The sequence below is a fragment of the Nyctereutes procyonoides genome, unplaced genomic scaffold (assembly GCF_905146905.1).
Source record: "Nyctereutes procyonoides isolate TBG_1078 unplaced genomic scaffold, NYPRO_anot_genome, whole genome shotgun sequence".
In the NCBI taxonomy this organism is placed as follows: domain Eukaryota; kingdom Metazoa; phylum Chordata; class Mammalia; order Carnivora; family Canidae; genus Nyctereutes; species Nyctereutes procyonoides.
The window spans coordinates 67905457-67932101 of NW_026575142.1; the positions used below are offsets into that span (position 1 = coordinate 67905457).

The 26645-nt window shown below is 46.3% G+C and overlaps 1 protein-coding gene across 3 annotated transcripts in view; it reads right to left on the bottom strand.

Annotated features, from left to right (window-relative positions):
- Window positions 1-14994: 14994 nt before the first annotated feature.
- NCEH1 (neutral cholesterol ester hydrolase 1) overlaps window positions 14995-26645 on the bottom strand; it is a 58469-nt gene continuing 46818 nt past the window's right edge. For 2 of the 3 annotated variants that reach the window (XM_055308568.1, XM_055308567.1), the window contains exons 4-5: window positions 21260-21431; window positions 14995-19491 (exon numbers count right to left, since the gene is read on the bottom strand). In XM_055308568.1, the coding sequence (XP_055164543.1) occupies window positions 18874-19491; window positions 21260-21431 (790 nt within the window). In that variant the 3' untranslated portion in view covers window positions 14995-18873. The remainder of the gene's footprint in view (window positions 19492-21259; window positions 21432-26645) is intronic. The other variant, XM_055308569.1, reaches the window with a different exon arrangement.

Below are 26645 nucleotides of genomic sequence, written 5' to 3' on the forward strand. Positions count from 1 at the left end.
TTCAGTGGTTTGTTTTTTTTTTTTTTTAATCACCAAAATGTACCCATAACTTCCAAGTCTTGAAACTCCAACCAGACCAGGACATTCATTCTTTACATACACCACATTCCTCTCTAATGTACTTTGATTTCGAGACATCCTGAATCTTCCCTGAGACCCTGATGCCGCCAAAGTTGGCCAGGCGAGCTGAGGGGAAAGCAGGGCATGTCTCCCTCAAGGGTCAGCAGAGTTGGTCTCTTGTTCACTGCACTCTCGCTATTAGGTCACGCCACTTTGGAGACTGAGAAAAACATGGGGTTGGGACCACTAACAGGGCATTTTAATTCGTGGAGCTTCGTGTGCTGTTTGGGGGTCAAACTCATTGTGGCCCCAGTGAAAAGAACAAATGCTGACCGTGAGGGCAGATAGGACATGGCCTGTCCCAGGAACTTGGTAACCCACTCCCTTGAAGCAAAGCTGGAACAACTAATCCAAACTTAAATATAGTTGACCTGACCATAGACTCAGCCCTAGGAACCAACCTCCCAGAAAGCGGACATGGAATGGGGACAACCTAAGGGGGGTTGTGAAGCAGTGAATGTTGTCTCCTGGGGACCCTCATTTTCTGTTTTTACACGATTTTCCTCCTCTCCAGGCCAACTTCTGTTACGTACCTCCTTTCTTTTCTGTGTTTTCTCAAGGCCTCTGCTCCTGTCACAGTCAAAGCTGATTTATATTTTAGAATTAATGACTTGGTATTTTACCCTTCTGGGCATATTTGGGTTTTAAACAAAGATGGCAATTACAGAACAATGCTTGGCTGAGAGGTGTATGTCCTACAACTTGGGTTTCTTTCCCCCCCCCTTTTTTTTTTTTAAAGATTTGATTTATTTATTCATGAGAGACCCAGAGAGAGGGAGGCAGAGGCACAGGCAGAGGGAGAAGCAGACTCCATGCAGGGAGCCCGATTCAGGACTCGATCCCGGGTCCCCAGGATCATGACCTGAGCCAAAGGCAGACACTCAACCATTGAACGACCCAGGTGCCCTGCAACTTGGCTTTCAATTCCCTTCTCCACCAATCATTACTTGGTACCCACCAGCATCTCAGTTACTTGCCTGTAATATCAGAAAAATAAAAATAACTTCCCCAAAATGACTTCAATAATGTAACATCTGTAAAAAAAATGCTTTTGTAAACCTTGGATTATTATAAACACTGTTACTCTTTTTTTTAAGATTTTATTCATTTATTTATTGAGAGACAGGGAGACTGTGTACAAGTGGAGGGAGGGGTAGAGGGAGAGAGAGAGAGAATCTCAGGGAGACTTCCCACTAAGCATGAAGCCTGATGTGGGGCTCAATCTCATGACCCTGAGATCATGACCTGAGCTGAGACCAAGAGTCGGATGTTTAATCGACTGAACCACCCAGGCACCCAACACTGTTAGTTATTTTTGTAATTAGGTCAATATCACTAACTTGCCCATATTTCTCACAGGATTCTTGAGGGCCCTGTAAGGTGACTTATTCACCACTGACCCCCAAGGACTGATGCTGTGCTGAGCATTTAGGTGGGATGCAGCAATATTCATTGAATGAATGAATGAATGAATGAATGAACGCGTGTATGGATGACAGCCCATGGGGGAAGTGGGTATTTTGAGATCTAGTATTGAGCTGAATGCATCATCCGGGCATCTCTTCTCTGCCTGGACAGCCCTTAGTGGCCACAGAAGAGAAAGAAACAGGGTTCACTTTTTTGATTGACAATTCATGTGAAGCACTCACCCCTATACATGTTGGAGTTACAGTTTATGAGGCCCTTTTTCTCCCCACCATAAACCGAAATTGGTGCTTAGAAGCAGGCAGAAGAAAAACCGTATGATCCTAAAACTCATACTAAAAAGGAAAGGCTAATAGCGTATTTTTAGTTAGTTATTGTGCCTGTGAATTTTGAGCCAGGATAACCACTCGGCCTGCACATTGGATCAGAGCGACACCTATTATTTCTGCTAAGTGCCATGCCACATTAAATGTCACTCATGTCTTTTTTTTTTTTTTAAGGGTAATTATTTCGGAGAGCCTAAAGTGCTAAGATTTGCCTCTGTGAAAGAAACGTGAAAACCCCCTACCTTCCTTTCTTACCTGTGCTGTTAAATCGCAGGCTGCAAAACCACCAGGTGTGGGCACAGCCTGTGTCCTCTGTGTGCTAAGTATCTTCTGTCTCCAGGATTCATCTTCTACCTCCCTCTACACAGAGTCTGGCCAATGTAGGCTGCACACACGGGGGTCCCTGGGGGTCCCAGGGCAGAACAAGGAAGGCACAGGCGATAGAACGGAGGCCAGAAGGAAGAGGAAGTCTGGGGCATTTATTTTCCTGGTTTCTTCTCTAAGGACTCAGCAGAGGACACTGTAGGTGCCAGGCTTTCCTCACAGAGCCGCCCTTTCTTAGAAGGGGGATGACTTCCTCCTTTTGTTAGCAGGTCTAGAGGAGATAACAGCTCCTTGTTGCCACGGGCCCCAGAGTGTGCACAGTCTGTTGGTGGTTTGTTGGTGGTTTCCGTAATCCCTGCCCACGTCTTTGCAGAGAGGGCCTTTGTTAAGCGCTTCTCAGATGACCCAGTTTGAGGATGCCTCTTTCCTGATATGCCTCCTGTGCAGAGAGAATTAAGGCAACTGTAAGTTGGCCTTTTTATCTCAGATCCTTAAATATTAGCAAAAGCCTGGGAGGGGTCATCTTCTATCCATTTCTCTGAGTAATTCACTACCTACTATCATTTTTATGGCTCTACTGTCATAAATATTGACATGCCTCCTTCCTGCCGGTCCTGCGCGTGAGGTGGGTGAGCATCCGCAGCGTTAACACAGGCCACAAGGCCTCTCACAGCGTGCTCCGCAGCCACAGCCGCGGTGTCGCCTGGGACCTCATCAAAATGTAAAGTAGTGGGCCCAGTCCCAGACCTACTGAATCAGGAATTTGAGGAGTGAGGCCAACAATCTGTGCTCTAACAAGCCTTCCAGAGGATGCTAATATATGCTGAAGTTTGGAAACCACCAGTGTAACATGCAGTTACATATGCATTTTAATGGAAGGAGCCCCATCCTGTTCTCCTCGGGGAAGGACTTTCATTTCTCCAGTTCTGTGGTCTCAGACGGGAGTCCACCAAAGTCCCAGAACCACCCATGCATGAGGCCTGTTCAAAATTCCAATGCCTAGATCCCACACTGGATTCAGTGAATCGGAATTTCAAGCTTGAGAACCACTGATCACTCTGTCAGCTCAAAATGGCAAGACCCACAGCTGGAATCGATAGAAGCAAGCTGAAGGAAGGGCGCCCACCATCTGGATGTGGTGAGCTCTAAGAAACTGGGATTACCTTTGGACCTGACTTCGACTTGTTGTATACTGGCAACGTTTTCTACTGCAAACAGCTGGATCCCGTTTATGGCCACTTTGGTTGCAGACAAGAGGGAAGTGTCTGACCTACGTTCCGAAGGTGCCTGCCCTCCCACTCCTCTCTTTCTCATAGGCTGCGCTCCCATCCACAGCTCCTGCCAAGTGGGCAGGCCATGCAGTCGTCCCAGGCCACGGATGATTGCATCCAACCCAAATCATTGGCAGCCTAGCTGCTAATCAGACTCCTTCTCTCAAAAAGGCCCTAAGGCCTTGCTCCTCAGAGAGGTGGTCTGTGGACCAGCAGCATCAAGCTATCACCTGGTTTTCTCTGGGCCCACCTAGACCTACCCAGTTAGAACCTGCAGCCTAACAAGATCCCCGGGTGATTCACATGCAGATTGACGTTTGGAAGCTCACGTTAAAGAGACAGAAACCTTTTAGAGACTCAGGAATAGATACCTCAACCCTATCCAGAACTGGTGGTCATTTTAAAAAATATATTTATTTATTTGGGGGGCAGAGAGAGAGAGAGAGAGAGAACAAGTGGGAGTGGGGGAGGGACACACTGAGCAGAGAGCCAGACACAGTGCTCGATCCCAGGACCCTGGGATCATGACCTGAGCCGCAGGCAGATGCTTAACCAACTGGGCCACTCAGGTGCCACGGTGGTGAGTTTTGATCATATAAAATAATGATGGGTTCTTTTTTTAATTATTTATTTATGATAGTCATACAAGAGAGAGAGAGAGAGAGAGAGAGGCGCAGAGACAAGGCAGAGACATAGGCAGAGGGAGAAGCAGGCTCCATGCAGGGAGCCCGACGTGGGATCCGATCCCGGGTCCCCAGGATCGCGCCCTGGGCCAAAGGCAGGCGCCAAACCGCTGCGCCACCCAGGGATCCCTAATGATGGGTTCTTAAAGGAATTAAGAAAACCTGTCTGCTGAGAGCAGGTAGCTATTTGGGAAGACAAGAAGAAGCAGAACTTAGATACATGGAGAAACAGAGAAAGTAGCTGGGTTGTTGAATTTTCTGTATTAGGCTCCCCAACAGCAGGCTTTCTTTCATTTTTTTGATGTTGGATCTTAAGGATGTTTCGGGTTGTATCATTACAATAAACCTCCCTGTTTACTTAACGTAGCCTGAATGAGTGTTTCTTGTAAGAGATAACTGGCAAAGAGATGAGCTACACTGCAACGAAAAGAAAATTAAAACAGACATTTGGAGTCATTTATAGGGTATATTGTATAGAGTATTATTTATGAGTAAATTGCCTTTTAAAAATGTTTAAATAACAGTCATTATGAAAAATTCAAAATTTTCAGAGAGAAGCAAAGTAGAAAAAAATCTCTTTCTTCCCCTAAGAGCCTTCCCTAGAGGTAAACGGTTAACAGTGTTTTGTATAAACTTTAATAATTTTTTTTCTACGTTCCTGTAACCACCCCTGTTTTTTCCCTTGGCACCAGTTAAAGAAAAGAAAGCTGCCTCTCGGGATGCCTGGGTGGCTCAGTGGTTGAGCGTCTGCCTTCAGCCCAGGGCCTGATCCTGGAGACCCAGGATCGAGTCCTACATTGGGCTCCCTGCAGGGAGCCTGCTTCTCCCTCTGCCTGTGTCTCTGCCTCTCTCTGTGTGTCTCTTATGAATAAATAAATAAAATCTTTAAAAAAAGAAAGAAAGAAATCTGCCTCTCAGTCCCATATTGACCTCAAGTTGGAGGAGGTAAGTCTAGTGTCAAAATGGAGAGCCATGATCCAAAGAGACCAGAGCAGTTGAGGAAACTGTTTATTGGTGGTTTGAGCTTTGAAACTACAGATGATAGTTAAAGAAAACGTTCTGGAAAATGGGGCATGCTTACAGATTATGCGGTGATGAGAGACCCCCAAACCCGACGTTCCAAGGGTTTGGGTTTTGTGACCTACTCTTGCGTTGAAGAGGTGGGTGCAGCAATGTGTGCTGAGCACACAGAGCTGATGGGCATCTAGTGGAACCAAAGAGAGCTGTTTCTCGAGAGGATTCGGTAAAGCCTGGTGCCATCTCACAGTGAAGGACATTTTTGTCGGTGGTGTTAAAGAAGATTTAGAAGAATATGATTCGAGGGACTGCTTCAAAAAGTGTGGCATAATTGAAACCATAGAAGTTATGGAAGATAGGCAGAGTGGAAAAAAGAGGATTTGCTTTTGTCACTTCTGATGACCGTGATACAGTTTGATAGAATTGTTGTTCAGAAATACCACATTATTACGGGCATAACTGTGAAGTGAGGAAGGCCTTTTCTAAACATGGAATGCCGTCTACTGGATCACAAAGAGGTCATGGAGACGGATCTGGCAACTCTATGGGTTATGGTGGAAACTTCAGTGGAAGGGGAGGCTCTGGTGGTGGAGGTGGTGGCAGCAAAGGTAGATATGGAGCAGATGAGGCTGGATATTTTGGAGGTGATGGTGGCAGCCATGGTGGTGGTCCTGGTTATAGCAGTAGACGAGGCTATGGTGGTGGCCGAACGGGATATGGACACTACAGAGGCGGCTGTGGTGGTGGTGGTAGAGGATATGAGGGTTAAAACAAAGGAGGAAATTTTGGAGCTAACTATTGTGGTGGTGGGAACCATTATGGTTTTGAAAATTATGGTGGATGTGATGGCAATGAAATTATGGACCCATGTAGCAGACGTGAACAGACATTTCTCCGAAGAAGACCTACACGCGGCCCACAAGCACATGAGAAAATGCTCTGCATCACTCATCATCAGGAAACTACAAATCAAAACCACAATGAGATCCCACCTCACACCAGGGAGAATGGCTAAAATTAACAAGACAGGAAACAACAGATGTTGGAGAGGATGTGGAGAGAGGGGAGCCCTCGTGCACTGTGGGTGGGAATGGGAACTGGTGCTGCCACTCTGGAAAACTGTGTGGAGGTTCCTCAAAGAGTTAAACATAGACCTGCCCTACGACCCAGCAATTGCACTGCTGGGGATTTACCCCAAAGATGCAGATGCAATGAAACGCCGGGACACCTGCACCCCAATGTTCATGCAGCAATGTCCACAATAGCCCAACTGTGGAAGGAGCCTCGGCGTCCATCGACAGATGATGGATAAAGAAGCTGTGGTCTATGTACACAGTGGAATATTCCTCAGCCATTAGAAAGGACAAATACCCACCATTTGCTTCGACGTGGATGGAACTGGAGGGTATGATGCTGAGTGAAGTAAGTCAATCGGAGAAGGACAAACATCATATGGTTTCACTCATACGGGGAATATAAAAAATAGTGAAAGGGATTATAGGGGAAAGGAGAGAAAATGAGTGAATAAAAATTAGAAAGGCTCTGGGAAACACACATGGTTGTGGAAGAGGAGGAGGCTGGGCGGATGGGGTGCCTGGGTTACAGGCACTGAGGAGGGCCCATGATGGGATGAGCACTGGGTGTCATACTATATGGTGGCAAGTTGAATTTTTTAAAAATAAAATGATTAAAGGCAAAAAAAATCAATAAATAAAAATCACAGGCCCACAACGGGGGATAGTGTTGGTGGAAGAAGCCTGGGTGGTCCCTCCAGTGGCGGTCACGGGTCTGGTGGAAGTGGTGGACACGGTAACAGAAGGTTCAAAAGAAAGAAAAAAGGAGCAAAGGGCTCCAGGGCTAGCAGGAGAGAGCGAGGAGTGGGCAGGAAAGCCAGTCACCCCGACGCATGAGAGGAACCGTAAAAATCTGCCACAGAAGGAACAACGACCCACGTTGGCTTGCACGGGAGCCCTTCTGGCCGGGGCGGCGTGGGGGGCGGACCTGGGCCTTCGCCACAGCTTGGTCCTTCCCTACATGGGCACACCCCGCGGATCGTGGTAGTGGTGCCAGGAACAAAAAATTAAGGGATTTTTTAAGGAAAGAAAGAAAGAAGAAAGAAAGAAAGAAAGAAGAAAGGAAGGAAGGAAGGAAGGAAGGAAGGAAGGAAGGAAGAAGGAAGAAAGAAAGAAGAAAGAAAGAAAAAAAGGAAAGGAAGGAAGAAAGAAATGAAAAAGAAAGAAATGAAAGAGAAAGAAATAAAAGAAAGAGAAAGAAAGAGAAAGATAAAAGAAAGGAAAGAAGGAAAAGAAGGGTAAAGAAAGAAAGCAAAGCGAAGCGGAGCGAGAGGCCCGACCACCTTATTCTCCCCCCACCTGGAGCGATGTATCTAGAACGAGCTCACGTTTGCTCACCTTCCAACCTTTAAAAATGCTCCCCCCTCCCCCCCCCCCACTTTGGTCCTTTGTCCTTTGTTTATAAGCGAGTCCTGGGAGGTCCACGCGGGCAGCGGCGTCGGGGTAGGAGGCCGCCCTGGGCTGCGGCTTAAAATGATGCTCTCGGTTTTCATCCGGCTTCATGAAATACGTGGTTCTGTGACAGTTGCTGTTGTATTTGCTTGAAAATATTTGAAGACGTCATCCACGGGCACACGTAGGAATTCTCTTCTAGAATTCAGTGCTAGGGAAAGACCGCGCCCCCGAGACCCTGGACCGGCTCCGGACCAGGCGCGGAATCACCGGCCGGGGCCTTGACTTTCTGTCTCAGCTGCTCAGGGTCAGAGCAGAAATCAACCAAAGCAACTGATTCCTTTCTTCCTCTCTCTTTCTTTCTTCCTACCTCCCTTCCTCCCTTCGCTCCTTTCTTCCTCCCTACCCTCCTTCCTCCCTTCCCTCCTCCTTTCCTTCCTTCCTCCCTATCTCCCTTCCTCCCTCCCTTCCTTCCTCCCTTCCCTCCTCCTTTCCTTCCTTCCTTCCTTCCTCCCTCCTCCCTTCTTCCTGTCCTCCCTTCCCTCCTCCCTCCCCTCCTCCCTCCCTCCCTCCCTCCCTCCCTCCCTTCCAGTGTGCTCTCTGCCCGATGTGGGCCTTGAACTCACACCCTGAGCTGCAGGAGTCAGAGGCGCTACCCACCGAGCCAGCCTGGTGCCTAAAGCAGCCGCGGCGTCCGGCTGGCAGATTTCTGTTCTTTCCTTGGGCCACGAGCTCCACGTGACCACGTCATGGTGTATTTTGCTCCAGGACAAGCCGCCTCAGGCATTTCTGGGGACTAAGCAAGGGGTCGGGGTGCTCCTGGCCGCGGCCGGGAGCCGGGCACGGGGCCACAGTGCGGGCAGGTGCGGCGTCCTCCCCGGGCCTGGAGCTGAGCGGCCGGGCCCTCGCCAGGGACGCCTGCAGATGCCACTGGATGCCCTCGGAGGACGTCGGGCTCCAGCATCTGAGGCCTCCGGGCTCTGCCGCACGCACCGTTTGCCAAGGCAGCTTCACCTCTAAGGATCCCCCCGAGGCTGGGTGCCCCCCACCTGGAGCCGTTTGCAGCGGCCACAACAAAGGACGAAGGCCCCAAGAGGTCCCTCAAAAATGCAGGGCCCCCTTTTTCGGTCAGCGTCTTTCCAGATAGTTGGCAACGATCCACCTTGAATAAAAACACGTAAGAGAAAACAGACACCCTGTGGCCAGGGAGGTGAGTCGTGCTTTGGCAAAGCATCCGTGCAAGTCCTTCTGCTTCGGGCAGCGAGGTTTCCAGAACGCCGTCCTGCTCCCCAGGTGCTCGGTGGGGATTTTGAAGTCTCTCCGCTTTCAAAACTACCCCCACTTGATTTATTCCGTTAGCAAACATAGCATGGCTTTTTACTTACCTCTGATAAGGATAAAACGTCGCAGAAGGCTACTGGGACATCTTTTTTTTTTTTTTTTTTTTTTTTTTTAATTCCAGGGAAATAGCGGCCTGGAGGCTGGTTAATGCCATCTGCTTTCCAGAGTGCCCTCTGCTGGCAATTGCCTTGAATTTAAAAATATTCTAGCCTAGGCTTCAGGGTTTCACTTGTTGACCAAATAAGGTTTTTTTTTTTTTGATGCATTAGTAAAAGAAAACATTTGCGAACATGAAAACAAAACAAAACAGACATTTTATCTTAAGGATATAAATAAGCATATATATATATTTAAAGATTTTATGTATTTATTTGAGAGAGACGAGAGAGCACTAACAGGGAGGAGAGGGAGAAGCAGGCTCCCCATGGAGAAGGGAGCCCCATGTGGGGCTTGACCCCAGGTCCCTGGGGTCATGACCTGAGCCAAAGGCAGATGCTTAACCGACTGAGCCACCCAGGCGCCCCAACTCCCTTGTTTAAAGATTTTTCAATTCATTTGAGAGAGCGAGCGAGCAAATACATTAGATAGAACAGCATGAGGCCTAATTGCACGTGTGAGGAAGAGAATGCTGCTCTATATTGTTTTCAGTTGTGACAGCACTAGGGCATTTGTTCAGCAGAGATTTCTTGATGCTTATTCCGTGAGAGGCAGCGCGTCAGACCACCGGGGTGACCAAGGTGCTGCTGACACCCTCCCGCTCAAGGATCCCACAGCCTCGGGTGAGAGCCGCGAGGAGGTGCCGTGAGTGCAATGTGAGGCCGAGGAGGAGGGACCCCATCCCGAGGAGAGGGGTGCTGGGAGAGGCACCCTGGAGGAGGCGGGCAAAGAGAAAGACGAAGAAAGGCAGGGGGAAGAGTCTTGGGAACCTCGGTGGGGAGTCCAGCTGGGGCCGGTGTGGCTCAGCGCAACACGCAGGCCTTGCCAAGAGATGCTGCTGTCCCCCAGCAGTTCTCCAACGTCTTGGTTTCGGGACCTTCCGCCCTTAACCATTATTGAGGACCCAGGGAGCCTTTGTTCACATGGACTCTATTTCTTGAGGTTTACCATATTCGGATGAAAACACGGTCATTCGTGTACTTCATTACGTGGTAAGCTTAAGCTCTGTTTTATGGAAAACAAAACGCTAAATGTTCCAAACGCAAGGGAGTGAGAAGGTGGCACTGTGTGACGTCTTTGCGAACACTCCTTCACGTCCGGCCCGACGGGAGCCAGCTGGATTCTCAGGTCTGCCTCAACTCCCACCTGTTGACACGCCGCATGTCGAGGAGCAGCTGGGAAACTCCACTCGTGAAAGGGAAACAGTGGTGAAGGCAAATAACATCACAGTGTTATTTAAAAAAAAAAAAGGTTTGATTCTGTGCACCCCCGAGGGGCCCAGACCACGTTGGAGAGGGTGGCCGCGCGAGTCTGCAGGGGCAGGCCCACGAGGGAGCGCTGTGCAGGTCACATGAAGCGCCCTGAGCCTAACCAATGGCCTGAAGGACCTTAAGCTTGGAGCTAGAGCCGAGGGTCCAGGCCTGGAAGGAGGGCGATGGACTTTGCGTGTTTGAGACATGCCTACTTGAGATATGTGTATTTTTATATGAATATCTTCTAAATATTAGATATATACGTATTTTATCTATAAATGTTTGGGAAGTAGAATTGATCGGACTTGGTGACCAACAAAGCTGAAGGACTAAGGACATAGAGACAACCCCCATGGTCCCAGGCTCGGCAGGACCCAGCACAAGAAGGCCCAGATAAGGCCCTGCTGTGCAGGGGGAGAAGGCACCCCAGGTATTCAGTGTGGGCCTTGCCACCCGGGTGGGGCTATGGGATGGCCCAGGAGAGGCATTTAGGATGAGGGTGAAGGTGTGACCTGGAATCTTGTGCAAGGGCAGATTTACCATAAACCTTGAGCTTAGGGCCCCTCCCACGCGTGGGTCCCACTCAGGGAACTAGAGGGACCCCACTCACAGGTGCACAAGATTATCGCCTTTTTGTAAATACGCAGAGGTTAAAATACCTTCTAACTGCAGTTGACTAGTGTCGGTGATTCCCCCCGTTTCTCCATCACAAATTCCCTAGCTGTTGGATAATTAGAGGGGCTGCAGACATTTTGGGGGATCCAGTCAAAGGCAAATTGAGCCAGTGGTGCATTTAGCTCGGTGTTAGTGGGATAGATTTATGGAAACCGCAGCTTCTTCAGCTATGGGTGCCTCACCCAGTAGGGGAGAAACCTCCAGGAATGCCCCTGCTCCCCCGATGCTGCAGTGCGGGGCCAGATGTATTAAAATATGAACTATTGCACCAGCACCAGAAGTTCAAGGGGTAGTGGAGGGAAAGCAAGGTTGAGGATGTACGGGGCCAAGGGCGCCCGGGGGGCTCGGTCGGCTAAGCATCTGCCTTCGGCCCAGGTCATGACCCTGGGGTCCTGGGATCGAGGGGGACTCCCTGCCCAGCAGGAAGCCTGCTTCTCCCTCCGCCTCTGCTCCTCCCCCCACTCACACTCTCTGTCTGACTCTCAAACAAACAAATAAATAAAAAAAATGTATGGGGCCAGAAGTAATCTATGGAAAGTTCTCCCCATCATCAGAGGTACCACTGATGTAGCAGAGGACTTTGTTCGTGTCAGTGACTTGCCGACATGAAAGTTCTCTCCAGGCACGAATTCTGGTGCATTAGACATGAGTTTAATTCTTTGTCACTCCTTCTGGGAGGCAGTGGCTCTGTCTCCCCCCCCCCTCCCCCGAGCCCGGGCTATTCCTGTGACTGGCTCTGACCAATGGAGGGCACACCCGAGAATGATGTGGGCCACCCCCAAACCCGGGTCTTAGGAGCCACGAAGCTCCCCACCTTTGCCCACTCAGAATGCTCCATCATGGGATCCAGATGCCAAGCTTCTAGAATTCTAATCCGCAGGAAAGGCCGTGCGCAGAAGCCAGCCCCCCAGCTAACGGCCAGCAACAACTGCCAAGTGCATCGTGAGCCATCGTGACCCCGGCCCCGGGGAGCGCTCTCTGACTACAGCCCTGCTCAGCTCTGCATTATTTTATTTTTTAAAAAAAGATTTTATTTATTTATTTGACAGAGAGAGAGAGAGAGAGCGAGCACAAGCAGGGTGCATGGCCGGCAGAGGCTGAGCGAGAAGCCGGCTCCCCGCAGAGCAGGGCCCGATGTGGGGCTCGATCCCAGGACCCTGGGGTCCCAAGCAGAGCTGAAGGCGGCTGCTTAACCTCCTGGGCCCCGTCCACACTGCATTTAGCAGGTGGCCCACCAGGTTAAGCTTAGTCAACCCAGAATCCTGCAGCAACAAATGGCCAGTGTTTTAAATGACCAGTTTCGGCCTAATCTGTTCCTCAGCCATAGAAAACCATAAGAGTAGTTCGGTGTTTGGAGCAGAAGGAAAATAAAATGGAGATAAAAGGTGAAAAATAGGACAAACTTGACTATCATGGTAGAGCTAAGACCAAGGAGCGAGTGGTCCAGGGAGAGCAAAAGGCCCAGGGGAAGGGGAGGTGCTCTGACCTGGCTTCCGAGGCCATGAGGAGTCCATCAAGGACCCAGACTGAGGTTCTGGCTTGTGTAGGAGATGGGGAGCGTCATTCTGTGAGAATGCTAGAAATGCAGTCAGCAGGGCTGGCATGCTACTTAGCCCAGTAAATGCTTCATCTTACAGAAGAAAACTTAAACTAAGTTGAGTCTGGGCCAAGCAAATACATAGTATTTATTGCATGATTTTTGAAGTCTTAAATTTTTTCCAGTAATCTCTGCACCCAATGTGGGGCTCAAACCCACAACTCCGAGATCAGGAGTCGCATGCTCTTCCAGCTGAGCCGGCCAGGTGCTCCTATCCCATGAACTAAATGGAATAAAGAAGGGCAGCTGGATGGCTCAGGTTGTGACCCCGGGGTCCTGGGATCGAGTCCTGCAACAGGCTCACCTCAGGGAGCCTGCTTCTCCCTTGCCTGTGTCTCTGCCTCTGTGTGTCTCTCATAAATAAATAAAATCTTTTTTTTAAAAAGTAAAGATAAATGGAATAAAGAACATAGAATTTGATTCCCTATTAAAAAAAATATAATGAGACCAGAAAGAGGACAATATCCTGAAAGTGATAGGATTGCTTTAACTGGTTAAAATTACTCAAGTTCTTAAATTGACTTCCATGGAACACCTTGTGAAATGTGTTATATAGATCATCCTTTTAGGGCAGTTTTATTTAGCACAGTAATAGCCTCGATCGATATCTGTTAAGAAAAATACAGGAAGGACTTGAGCTCTGGAAGGAAGGAAAAAAAAAAAAACCTTCACCTCATCTGTATGATAGAACGTCTGGGGTCCAGGAGGTCAAGACACAATTCTTGGGATGTTTTTAGTGCAAAAAAAAAAAAAAAAAGAAAAAAAAAAGGTGATTTTAGTAAAGCATGTGGATAGGACCCATGGGCAGGTAACTGATTCTATGATTCTAGAACCTTCAATGAGGGCGGGGGGTTAAGGACAGTGTATGTGTTTGAGGAACTTGGAAGCAAGGTTTTCTGGACCCTGAGAGGCTAGCTGTGGTCTAAGACAAGGTCATTTACTACCGTCTAGTAAAACCTTAGTTGTAAGACCCCTCAGATGTCGGTCAGGGGGCCGTACGTTAGGAAGATGATGGCTAAACATATATATTGGGGGAGGAGAGGAGGGAGAAAGGAAGTTTCCAAAATGGATTTTTATATGTCAAAGCACACTGACAGGACCTGGAGGTCAGGCTAATGTCAAGCTAAGGTTGTCTCTTGACTCTGCCGATGTATTAACATTGAGGCAGTTGAGTTCCTGGAGGAAGGTCACCCTGCCTGTCTTAAGGACTTGTCAATGGGCTGCAAAGGAAATTTATTTTTTCCCCTCCATTTCTTTTGCCTTTGTTGTCCCCATCATTATCCATTCACTCAAAAACATTTTTTTCTGCTTTAAAACTCAGTAGTTAAAAACGGGTATGAAATTACTTCGAACTATTTCATTTTTCTTGGAAACGTTCAGTTTTTAAGATGGTGATTTTAGTCTAGTTTCTGATATTTGTCATAAGCTTCATTCGCTTCTGAAAGAAACACATGAAAAATCATAACCAAAGTCTTATAAGCTCAATTTTTCTCATTTAGGATTTACTTATTAGAAAACATGCTTTGAGGGGTGCTTGGGTGGCTCAGTTGGTTGAGCATCCAACTCTTGATGTCTGCTCAGGTCATGATCTGGGTTGTGAGATTGAGTCCCGCATCGAGCTCTGCTAGCCTGCTTGGGATTCTCTCTCTCTCTTTCCCTCTGCCCCTCTCTGAAAATACAAAACCACACATTTTGATAGTCCACTATGTGCTCTGCTGTAAATGCTGAGGAAACAGGAAGACACAAAATGACATCTCTGCCTTCACGGAGCTTACATTTAAATATAAATGTAAAGGGAAAACAGGGGCACCTGGGGGGGCTCAGTGGTTGAGCCTCTGCCTTTGGCTCAGATCGTGATTCCAAGGTCCTGGGATCGAGTCCCACGTCGGGCTCCCTGCATGCATGGAGCCTGCTTCTCCCTCTGCCTGTGTCTCTGCCTCTCTCTGTGTCTCTCATGAATAAATAAATAAAATCTTCAAAAAAATAAATAAACATGGGGAAAACAGAAAACAAACACATAATCAAATAGCGAGAATTGCAGAAGGAGAAGTGAGATGGCAAATAGCAGCAATAAACAGCAACCAAAGGGGGCTGAAGAAAACCTGGTGACTGGAGGCGCTGGGTCTAGTTTGGGCAGTCTCTCCAGACGGTGGGGCCCTCAATCTCCGCCTTCCAAACAAGACACAGGATGTCACCAGACTTTCTAATGACACAAGATGCTGGTTTTATTTTATTTTATTTTATTTTATTTTATTTTTTATTTTATTTATTTATTTTATTTTATTTTATTTTATTTTATTTTATTTATTTTATTTTATATTTTAAGATGCTGGTTTTAAAGTGACAGGGCTACACAGCTTATGCATGCCTAGAAATTATATTTACGTCTCCAGTCTCTGAGATTTGGGGACTCTGGTACTGATAGCAATATCTTCTAGATGTTTGCATACAGGATCTACTGGGAAATAGGAGATGTTATAAGACACGGGGGATAAAAAAAAAAAAAAGACGACAGTCACAAGAGAAACAATATTAAAACACGCGCAGCACATCTTTAATGCTCCAAAGGAGAATTGTGGAAAATGTTAGTGGGTCTCTCCAATGAAACACAGCCATACACCAGAGATGTTGTTGGGGAAGGTGAAAGAAACTATAATTGAGTAGAAAAATACAGTTTACACACACGTATGTGACCATTTAAAACCAATATGAGCAATTCTCTTTGCAAAACATTTTTAAATATTCCTATAAAATTGATAGAAACTAAACGTAATAAACTCAAGTGTGAAATTATTAGATTTGCTTGTAATGTCAGGGTCATTTTGAAAATTGCCTCCAGTGCTATTGGCACTTCAGTGGCTGAACTATTTCAAATCCAAAGTCTTTATTTACACTAGGATCATCCCTTTTTAATAGGTGTATTGACAGTCCCAAAATAGCCTCAGGGCCAGCCTCACTTTTACACAGACTCTAGCCAGTCCAAGGCGGGTTTTCCCAATATGTGCAGCACATACTGTCTCCAGACTTGAAATGCATGTCACCAAGGAGGCCACTGAACTACCCCTAGGTGACTGAGAGACGCTGGAGGACGCCAGGGGGCAGGGCTGTGGGTAGGGATCTGAGATACAGAGAGAGAGCTGGGAACCAGGAAAAGAGACGAGAAGAAGTGAAAGAGGCACATTCCCAGATGGAGCCACTTTATTTCTAAACTTGAGTCGAAACAGATACAGACTTTCCTACCTCCACCCTGGATTTTCGTCTTATAAAATAGATTTGCTACCAAAAGCCTTCATAAAATCTGCCTTCCTCTTGGCAGTAGGGAAATAAGCAAAGAGTCAAAGGTTAAAAGGTCATGCATAAAATATCATAGCCACCAAGATAATTAAACAATAGTCTCAAATTCTTCACAAACCAATGATAAAACATTAAGACTAATTTACATTCCACTATGGTTGCAGCACGTTAAGATATTTTCTTCATATATTTATGTTCAGATTTCACAAACAATAATATTACGAAAAGACTATCAACTTTTTTCATAAAATAGGAAAACAACAAAGCCATCATAGCATAAAATCAACCTGCAGGGCACACACTTTTTAATATGAGAACAAAAATTAAAAGGAAGCTAATTCACCCCGAACTAAAGTATCTTCACCACAAACTCTGTAGGCTTCCCAAAGGAGTTCTCAGCACTCAGATTTGGGGTTGGTTTAACCACTCTTGGACCTGCTGGTTTGTGTGTATCCTGATTCCAACTGTTATTATTCCAGGGAGAATTTCAAGAAAGAACTTCAAGCAAGGTCTGAAGTTGGATCCAGAGCACGTTATTAGACAATTTATTCATACACGTAAGAGCTTGAATGAAACGCAAGTGTTTCATTAGAAACAGTGGTGGCCCCTTTCTCTTTCACTCCCTTTTCATCCAAGAGAATCCTTTAAAGATCGAGAATCATGTACTGTCTGTGATTACTATAGCATTTGGGATCTTAAATCTGGGGGGAAATATACCATTTTAAGAAACTCTGTGCATGTATATTTTCTTTGCTTTCTAGAGGTAGATAACCTCAAACTAAGGCCTGAACACTGGTCCCTTCAAATGGTGTAAAAATTCCCACTAGAATGAAATGAGGAGAGTAGCCGTCAAAGAGGAAGAACTAAAATCTTGGGTTTTTTTTTTTTTTTTTAGAAAAAAAAAAAAAACCTTTGATGACATTTGTGTCTATGTACATGGAAAAATGACCCACAAACCACACCCCCCAAAACAAAAAGGCAAAACGCTGTAGAAGAAGCCAATATGGTTTGCCAGTCTGACAAAATGGTTGGAATTTACAGTTGAAAGACACTAGATTAAGCAATTCAAATGGCTGATTTTAGAGGAAAGGGAAAAGCAGCCCAAGAGATGGTAAATCACTTGTTTCCAACATTAGCACGTTGATCCGCATGATTATTTGTTATACACACGCACAGACACACATCGTTGCATTTACTGCTCTTTTGTACGTACAATTCTACTGGCTTGTGCAATAAATGAAAAATACAGGTGCACGTTTTCTTTTATTTCACTGCAGAGGTGGCGAGTGCCCATCTTTCAAGTGAGTGAAAAGGTTCCCCTTCCTCTCCACCGACTATCCTGACCTGGCCGTCCTGCTGCCTTCTCAAGTCCCCGCAAAGGGCAGGGTGGGGGCAGTAGTAAGAGTGGCAGGAAGGAGGGCAGAGGCACTCAAACCGGAGTTAGATTTCCTTGCTTTGCCAAAGATGTTCCCACTGGCAGTGAAGGCTTTACATGAAGTCAAGCTTGGGCTTCTAACCAGGCTGGAAGGAGATACAAAGAGGTGACGGCACCGGGCGCCCATGTATGCTTCACCCAGGGGACTACGAGCTAGCGTTGTTCTGACCACACAGGGCAGAAATGAGCAGTGTGGGTCCTACCTAAGTTATTGAACTATAACCTCCGACCACTTTGCTAGGTATAGCCACAGTTCCTAATTATTCTAATTTGTGACGGCGTAGAAACATCCAAGTAGTTAAGCCTGACGTGTAGTAACATGAATAGCTACTTCACCTCTTTCTGTAACATTACACGTGGATATAATTCTAAGGTAGTTTTTTAAAAATAGCATTATTTTTAATGTTCGTTATAGACGTTATTCTGAAAAATCTTAAGTCTAGCTGCATATATTAACATTAAATAACTTAAAAAAATAAACCATACATTATATATACCAAAATAGCCCCATTTTAAAGCCATGTAAGTGGAAAAATTGAGTTTTCAAGAATAAACTAGACCCTCTTAAGGTATTTTTCATAATTTCAATATTAAACGTATCTTCTTTTCTGACTATGCGAAATATATTACACACTGCTCTTGGTAACTTATGTCAGAAGTGTTCATTAAGAAAATAAATAGGTTGGTTCATTTGTCCGTTTTTACTTGTTCTGTGATGGAAAATCTATCCTAAATCTACATGAATTTGCTCCCAGAAGATCTCCCCCACGGAGACAATATAACCAAAAAGAACTTAACAACGTACAGATATCCAGGACATGCGACTTTATATTTTCTAATAATAGTGGTAGAGAGTAACTTTCAAGTATCATTATAATCCAACTGGAGCTGGAGACAGCTGTCCCGTAAAATTAACGCTCTACGGGAAGGAAGAAAGTCATTTGAGAAACTCGTCCCTTCTAGAACGCCTTTGCCAAAATTCCCATAGGAAACAAAACCATCTATCCATAAAGAACAGAGGGCACTTGGTACCCAGCACTGACCTTCACGTGCACACAAGGAACACTGCTCTGAATTTAAAATAAACCCTAGCAAGTGGAAGAAGAGCCCACATTTGCTTTACTCACTAAAGGTCACTGTGTCACCCACAGCTGGAAGAATTTCTTCTAGAAAGAATTTCTGGATGAAGACAGAACCCAAAGCTATTTGGGCTCCTGGTCTGGCCTTCTGCAGCCATGAGTGTTGGTAGTAGTTTGGCTAAAACCACAAGAGCAGAGAGCCCGGCCCACTTTGAGAACCAGATTCAGACATTTTGCCCTCACGTTAGTCAAACGCAATTTCGAAAATTAAATTCGTGTAAAGTATGCGAAGAACAGAGATCCTGTGACTCACAAGTAACAAGGAGAAATCAGTCAACCAAAAAGTGCATCTCTTTCCAAAGCAGGTGCAGGAGGTCAAGAGGGGCTCAAGCATTCTAGAAATTTCACCCTTTCACAGGTTTTGATCCAGCCACTTGATGTAACTATTCCTAGTCCGGATTCCCACGGAGAAGTTGGTGGGCCAGCTGGTGAAGATCATGCACCCGTGGAAGCCATCCTCAAAGTGATCCAGGGTCACCTCCACGCCTGCACTCTCCAGACGCTTGGCATACATGATCCCATCGTCTCTCAGGACGTCGTGCTCACACGTCAGGATGTAGGTCTTTGGGAGGTGCTGCAGGACTTTCTGGTCTGCGATGAGCGGGGCTGAGCGGGCATCCAGCAGCTGAGGGATCTCCCGCACGATCCTGGCGTTGCCGGTGGTCTGCACGACGGGCTTGTAGTCCTTCGTGAGGGATGGAGGCAAGAGGGACGTCCAGTTTAGACGGGCCCTGAGGGCAACAGCCTCTTCCACGTCAAGTGAGGTGTGGTTGTTAACCACCATTGCCTGGACAAAGTCATAGTTGCCTTTGAAGTAGTCCACCCAGTACTTCACCATGACGTAACGGGGCAGGATTGGGGTGTTCACGTTTTGCTGATAAGAGGGTGTGTTAAAGTCTAAAGCTTGAAGGACTGGATAGATCAAAGCTTGCACTTTGAGCTTGTCTTTGAGGTTGGCGTCTTGAGTAAACTGGACAAGAGGAAGCAAACACAAGATCTCTTTTCGCTTGGCTCCTTTTACAGAAAACCACACCTGACAAGGTAGCTGAATGCATCACTTTGACACAGTCAAAGGGGTAGACGTACGAAGTTTCCACCAGCACTGGTATTAAGTAATGAGGTCTAAAAAATAAAACTTCCCTACCGCCCCCCACCACCCTCTGCCCTCACCTCCTTGATCAAGCTGCTGGCTATTTACTAAGCAAGGAATGATGTGTGAGCGAACACTGCAAACGCATGTGATTTCTTAGGTCCTGAAACCCCCATCCACACTTTACTTGTATCTATTCTTGGGCCTTAGCACACCTTGCTGGGTTCTATGGATGCATGACGTGTGAGCCTTATTCTGTTAGGTGTTCTCCACAAGGCCCGCCAAGGCGATGGCTTCCTGGGGAGAAACAAACTGTTCTGATCCTTCCAGAGGGGAAGGGTAGGAAGAGCTAACCGAACAGGATGATGGGACTCCCAAGTGTCGGGGTGGGACCTCAGGATTTCTCCTCTGATGGGTCAGAGAGACAGAATGTGAGAGGCGCCACAACATGCCCTCCAGTCTCCTTAATGAGAACGTGCCCCAGAGTTGAGGCTGAAACGGGAACGTGGATGTGTCCTCTAACTGAGCAGATCTCAACCCCACCGCCCCCCTCCCGTGCCTCCGTAAAATGCGAACACGCTGCCTCACTTAGTAGTTCCAGTGGCTAAAATGATACGTATTTTCGGGTAACATCTGAAAGCAGCTAACTAGGTCGCTGTGTCTGGTAGGCAACTCAGCAACCATCAAGGTCACTCGAGCCATACAATTCCGCTTCGGGTCGGAGTTTAGAACTCCATCCCCAGGGAAGAGGGAACTACTCGGTCAAAGCAGAAGGGAATGATCAGGGAACAGTACTATTAACACGTGCCAAGAACGGCAGATACATCATTTCACTAGGTCCTGGCAACAGCCCTGAAGTCAGATGGCATTACCCTCATCTGCCTGAGGCGTAGACACGTTAAGGCGTCTGCCCAAAGTGCTGTAGCTCTCAAAGCAGGGGGACTGGATTCCATCCCACTAGGTCAAAGTTTAAAGCCCACGATGCTCTCCGTACTACAGCGGGTCTCTCTTCTCCCCACATCTGGATACATGCACAACACACCTGCCAAGGCCAAAGTTCTTTACGTACAGCAAAGGAGAAGAAACTGAGCTGCACCACAGATAAAAAGGTTGGATCTATTTGAGACGCCCAGAAGAAATTTGGAGCTGAGGAGACAGAGAAGCTCTTCTAAACTTATCCCATCCATCAGAGGAAGAAAATGTACTTATCTTTGAATTTACCCAGCTGCCCAGAACCCTGGGTGCTCTAAGAGCTAGGTAGTTTTCAAAGAATTTAGCCAGGTAAGCTCAGATGAATTCGTATTATAACATTCGAAGTTATAATTTTTAATTTAATTTTAAATTTAAATTTTTTCCTCTTCTATTAGAGAGTAAAAAAAAAAAAAAGAACCTTTGGGAAACCCTTCTTAGCTTTTTCAATTTGACTCAAGCTCTAAGGAAACAATCTTAACAATTGGAATTTGAGCAAAACAAAACAACCAAATTGCAAGTCTGTCTTCAGAAAAATCGGAGACCTCTGCAAGGGCAGTCCTCTGGATGATTTGGCCCCGACCCACCAGCCCACCTGCTAGGCCTTTGCCATACTTAGTGGGGAATGTGTTTTGTTGGTCAGCAGGACGCCAGCAAGCGCCTCAGGGCAATCTGTTACCTGCTGGCCCAGGGCAGCGGCCAAATTCCCACCAGCGCTGTCACCAGAGATGCCAACCCGGCCTGGGTCAACCGAATACTTGTGTAAGACTTCCGGCTGCAGAAAATACTTCGTGGCGCGTACAACATCGTGGATCTGTGCGGGAAAATAGACCTTTGGGACGAGCCTGTACCTGCGAAGACAAAAGTTGTATTCATTTAAGGACCTCACCAAGTCTTTAAGGGCCATTTAAAGCTTAAGGGGAAACCGATTCTTTTGACACAGAAATAAATAAGGAATTAAAATAGATATAAAGGGGCGTCTGGTTGGCTCAGTTGGTAGAGCATAGACTCTTGATCTCAGGGTTGTGAGTTCATGCCCCACATTGGCCATAAAGTGTACTCTAAAAAATAATGGTAACAAAATAAATACAAAAATTATGATAATGATAAAAAATAAATACAAAATAATAAAAAATGATAAAAAATAAATACAAAAATGAACCATTCATTTTCTTGCAAATCAGATGTGATGATTTTGTATTACCAATAATCCTCCCCCTCCCGACATTTTTTTTTAAATTAGGAGCTACCAAACAAAACAAACACCTAGACCACCACCAATGGAAAAGCAAAACATCACAGTTTTATTTATTTTTTTTTTTTACTTTTTTTTTAACATCACAGTTTTAAAGGTGGGTCTTGATCATTAAGATACAGGTAGAACCACAATAGATTTTGAAATTTTATCTTGGGAAGTCTGTTCAATTCACAACACCGATGGGTTAGAAGGTGACCTGGCAACATTAACCACTTCATTGGTCTCATGTTTAATGACTCCATGTGGTATCCTTTACGATTTACTTGAGAAATATAGCAAAATTATGCTTCGACGAAGAGGGGCATGCCAGCCTGACATTAAACCCAGCCAATGAATTCACTCCCTGGGAGGCTGGAACCGAAAGGCTAGTTTTCAACCTGCAAAAAAGGAAGCCAAGTCTGCCAGACGGCCCAGGACAGGCCTTCGGGGGCACTTCTGAGGCTTCTTCTATCCCCCTGCTTTGAAATATCAGAGTCCTTTTGGGGATCCTACTCTGTACACTTTGTAGGATTCCTGTGCCCGTAAGAACTCAGTTTTGTCAAATGCCCCACCCATAATATCATCTTACAAGTCCATATTTGATGGTAGCCTGGGCCTGGAGGGTCTTCTCAATCTCCTCCTTCTTTCCTTATTAATTCTCAGTCATCCTTCAAGCCTTACTCAAGGGTTTGGCCTTCTCCAAGTAGACGTCCTTGACTAAAACTCCACTTGTTTCCAGGGCTGAGCTGGGTACCACTCCTTGATACTCCTATGTGCTGGGGTATATTACTGGTCTTTTCGCCTCCTCTTAAAACAATGTCTTTATGTATTTCCTCTAAAGAGCGTGTCCTCTGATATCAGGACTGTGTTTTCTTTGTCACGGTGTTCCCAGCATCCATCAATGAGCTAGGTACATAAGCATCCACCCAGTAAACCCTTTGTGACATACCTTCCTTTTGCAGACAAAAGAAATTGAGGCACCTAAAAGCTACTTCATTTGTTAAATAAGTCAAACACAGATAAAAACAAGGGGAGATGGAAACTGATTTACTTAATTAAAATCTAATAATATTAAGAACTCAGGTCTTTCAATTTCCATTTTATAATGAACATACTTATTCTCAGAAACCAATTTTCCCCCGTCTAAAATACAGCTAGCATGACTGTCTGAACACTCAGGGCAGATACAATCAAATGGACAAATATTTGTGACCTACTCAGAAGTAGTGAACATTGAGGTGGTGACTCAAGAACTACTGCATTTTGGAAATTCTAAATGTGATTCAAAAAAAAAAAAAGATTCCCTTAGTAAATTGCCTTATAACAGACAAAATAATTTTTTTCATTTCGTTTTTTATTTCTCCGTCGGTGGATCAATATATCACCCAAAATGGTTTTTTTTCTCCCTTGAATTTCATTATGTCCCCAAGCAGCTGCTAAACTAGGATTGGTTAAGGAGCGAGAGGAGTAGGAGTACGCCGTTTTGTCCACTAGATGGCGCCGTCTCTCACAATTCCAATCACCCCCAGTTTTAGGACAAGATCTCAATTTTTGAATTTTCAGTTTCACCAAACTGAAGCTGATTTTTAAAATTTTTTTTAAGAGAAGAGGAGAGAGAGGAGGGAGGGGCCGACTGGGAGAGAGAGAGAATCTTAAGCAGGCTCCTCACCCAGTGTGGAGCCCTAGGCCAGGCTCCTCTAGCTTAAGACCTGAGCCAAAATCTGGAGGCCTGGGCTCAACCCACTGTGCCACCGAGCACCCCTGACCACGCTGCATTCTTAATTCTTTCAATGGAATAAAGACAAATGCACTTCGTGACCCACGTAGTGAGAATAAAGGCTATTTTGTCTCAGCAACATGCCATACTGCATGATAAACTGTTCCCCTGGGACACAGGTAGGAACTGAATCTTTGGATATTGTTTCCCAAGAGGCCTTAGTGACTTGGAATCAAGAGAAATCTGTAATCTTAAAAACAAAAACAAAAACAAAAACAAACAAAAAACCTTGCGACTGCCTCAGTCGTATCCGTTGATTAATAGTCGGCTCAGATAACAAAGTAAACATCCTTAAAAGAAAAAACAAACAGGTCATAATAGAGCCTTCCCGGTGCCACTAAAGATCTGCCTCCTAATCCCTATCTTAGTTCAAGCTGGAAACTTTCTCTAGTTTGATTCCGTAAGACGACACTATTTTCACAGATTGGAAAATACAGTGAAACTATACATTTCTGAGGGCGCCTAGTGTAAGGCAAGGCTTCAAAGGCCCTTGACATCGACCGGAGAAGTAGAGCAAAAGGGCTCTCTTTGAAGACACAGAAAACTCAGAGGCCGCAGATAATTTAGGAGGGCTAACAGCCAAGGAAAGCCAGAATAAATGCATTTATCCGATGCGCTTGTTTAAGGCTCTGTCCCCGCATAGTACGAAAAGAGGATTCTGGGTTTTTTAGGTTTCACGGCGATAGCTCTTGAGCTAAAGCACCTGATGAAATTTGTGGCAAATAGGGTCTCAGTTTGCCCGACGTAGTGCCAGGGCTAGATGACTCTGCAGAGCTGGCTCCTGCCTGTTGCTGCGCGCGCCTCCCTCTAGCAAAATGTGGTTGTGAACCCAGGAATGATGCTTAATCGAGGTAATAAATGTGTACACCTTGTGAAAATTAGCTTACTTCTGGGGTGCCTGGGTGGCTCGTGGGTTACGCATCTGTTTTTGGTATCAGGTCATGATCCCGGGGTCCTCGATGGAGCCCCCTGTGGGGTTCCCTGCTCAGCAGGGAGCCTGCTTCTCCCTCTCTCTCTGCCCCTCATGCCCTCTCTCCCTCTCTCTCTCTAATAAATAAATAAAATTGTAAAAAAAAAAATCATCTTATTCCTGCTAGGCGAGGCACCCTGCCAAGCACCCTGAAGGTGTGTTTCACTCAAATCGAGGGCGAACCTCAATTGGGTGCAAGAACGAGCACACGAAGCTCAAGGGGGATTGTGACTTGTCTACACAGCAGCTGGTGTGTGGCACAGCTGTGGGGGGAACTCGCCACTGACTTCAAAAGCCACGTGTAACCCCGCCCTAGAAACCATCCTCAACTCTTCAAAACCTACAGCCTACATGTCAACGCGCATGTGTGTTTTCCCATCGCCTCACCAAAGCGGTCCGTCCTCACACCCGCAGATTTCTGGATCCCAGGATGGCTCTCCTGGCTGCGATGGCTTTGCAGGCCCCTCAATCGAACCACCTGCCACAGTGCCTGCACGTGGTGCATCGTTAGTAACGGGCTTTCCTTCCTTCCAGGCCAAATTTTAATGACTGATTCTGTACCTTTTACATATAAAATATGTCATATAGCACTCTTCTGTAGTGAGACAAGTAATAAGCCACATGGCTTTAAAAAACATAAAAAGGGGATCCCCGGGGGGGTCAGTGGTTTGGCCCCCGCCTTCGGCCCAGGGCGTGATCCTGGGGTCCCGGGATCAGGTCCCATGATGGGCTCCCTGCATGGAGCCTGCTTCTCCCTCTCCCTGTGTCTCTGTCTCTCTCCTCTCTCTGTGTGTCTCATGAATAAATAAATAACATCTTTTAAAAAAATTTAAAATTTAAAAAATAAAAAACATAAAAAAAGAAATCGTTCCTGGCCCACCTACTCCCCAGGCGCATCTCCAGGAACTGTGCTTCCTGAAGTCTAGGCACAGCTCAGAGCCCCAGGATGATCTTGGGAGCTTTACGAAAACACTGAGGTTTGAGCCCCTCTACAAAACATTCCAACGTATTCGAGAGCCTCGCTTGTCTGTATTTGAAGGTGAATTCCCCCAATAATTCTAACGCACAGCCAAGATTCAGAAACCTCACTCTGAGTCCAGTCATACTGTCGCTGCTCTCTGGGTGCACGTCCCTGTCCCCAGTCCCAGTGCTCTGGTGTCTTCTATCCTCCGTGCCTTCCCCCCAGCACCTCCTCATCGGATGTTCCTATCCTGGAAGTCTCATCTCAAATGCCACGTCTTCCATGGAGCCTTCTGGAGGCCAGCCAAATGTCACTCCCCTGCCCCGGAGCCCACCAAGTCTCTTCGACAGTGGGTCACTTGGAGGACACCTCTATTTCCTTTAGTAGTAGATGGAAAGTCATGAATCTGTACTGAAGACTTTGGTGTACACCTACCCCGTTCCTCTGACCCGTGAGCTTATTACCTACTTTATTAACGGGGACCAGGGAGATGGAGCGATGCTCACAGACACGAACAGATCGCTCCCGAAGTGGGTAGGGGACGCCGCACACAAGCCCGGCGTTGAGTGAGTCGCTCCAAACCCATGGAAGTGGAAGCGCTGAGTGGCACTCGCGTCCTAAGAGCGTGATGATGCACGTTCCCCCTCAAAATAGCCCAGCCTGGAGACTGTGCGCAAGCTTCTGCTGATGACAAGGACACTGAATTCTCGTCGTGTGGTGGGTGAAAAGGTACGGGAGATACACTGGGATGAAATTATACCCCTTTAGGTTCAGCAGGATCTCTCTTCCTCTTTTTCTTGGCCTTTTTCTTCCTCCCTTTTCACCATCTCCCAAGAAGAGTTCAAAAGATTCACCTTGAGCATATAAAAGATTAGCAGGCCCCTCAGTCTTACAGAACCCATCTCCTCAGGAGGGGCCATCTGGAACAAACCAGTAATTGCATCTCCGCTGTGCTCTCTCTTGGAGGGAGACAACTCCAGGGGAAGAATCTCTATTCCTTTGCCAGGCAGATGCTTTTCTTTTTTCCCCAATTAAAATTATAATAAAATTGCACAATAGTGGAAGCATAAAGACTAAGAAACAGTCTTCTAAAAAGAAAAAAAAAGAGAAAAGAAAAGAA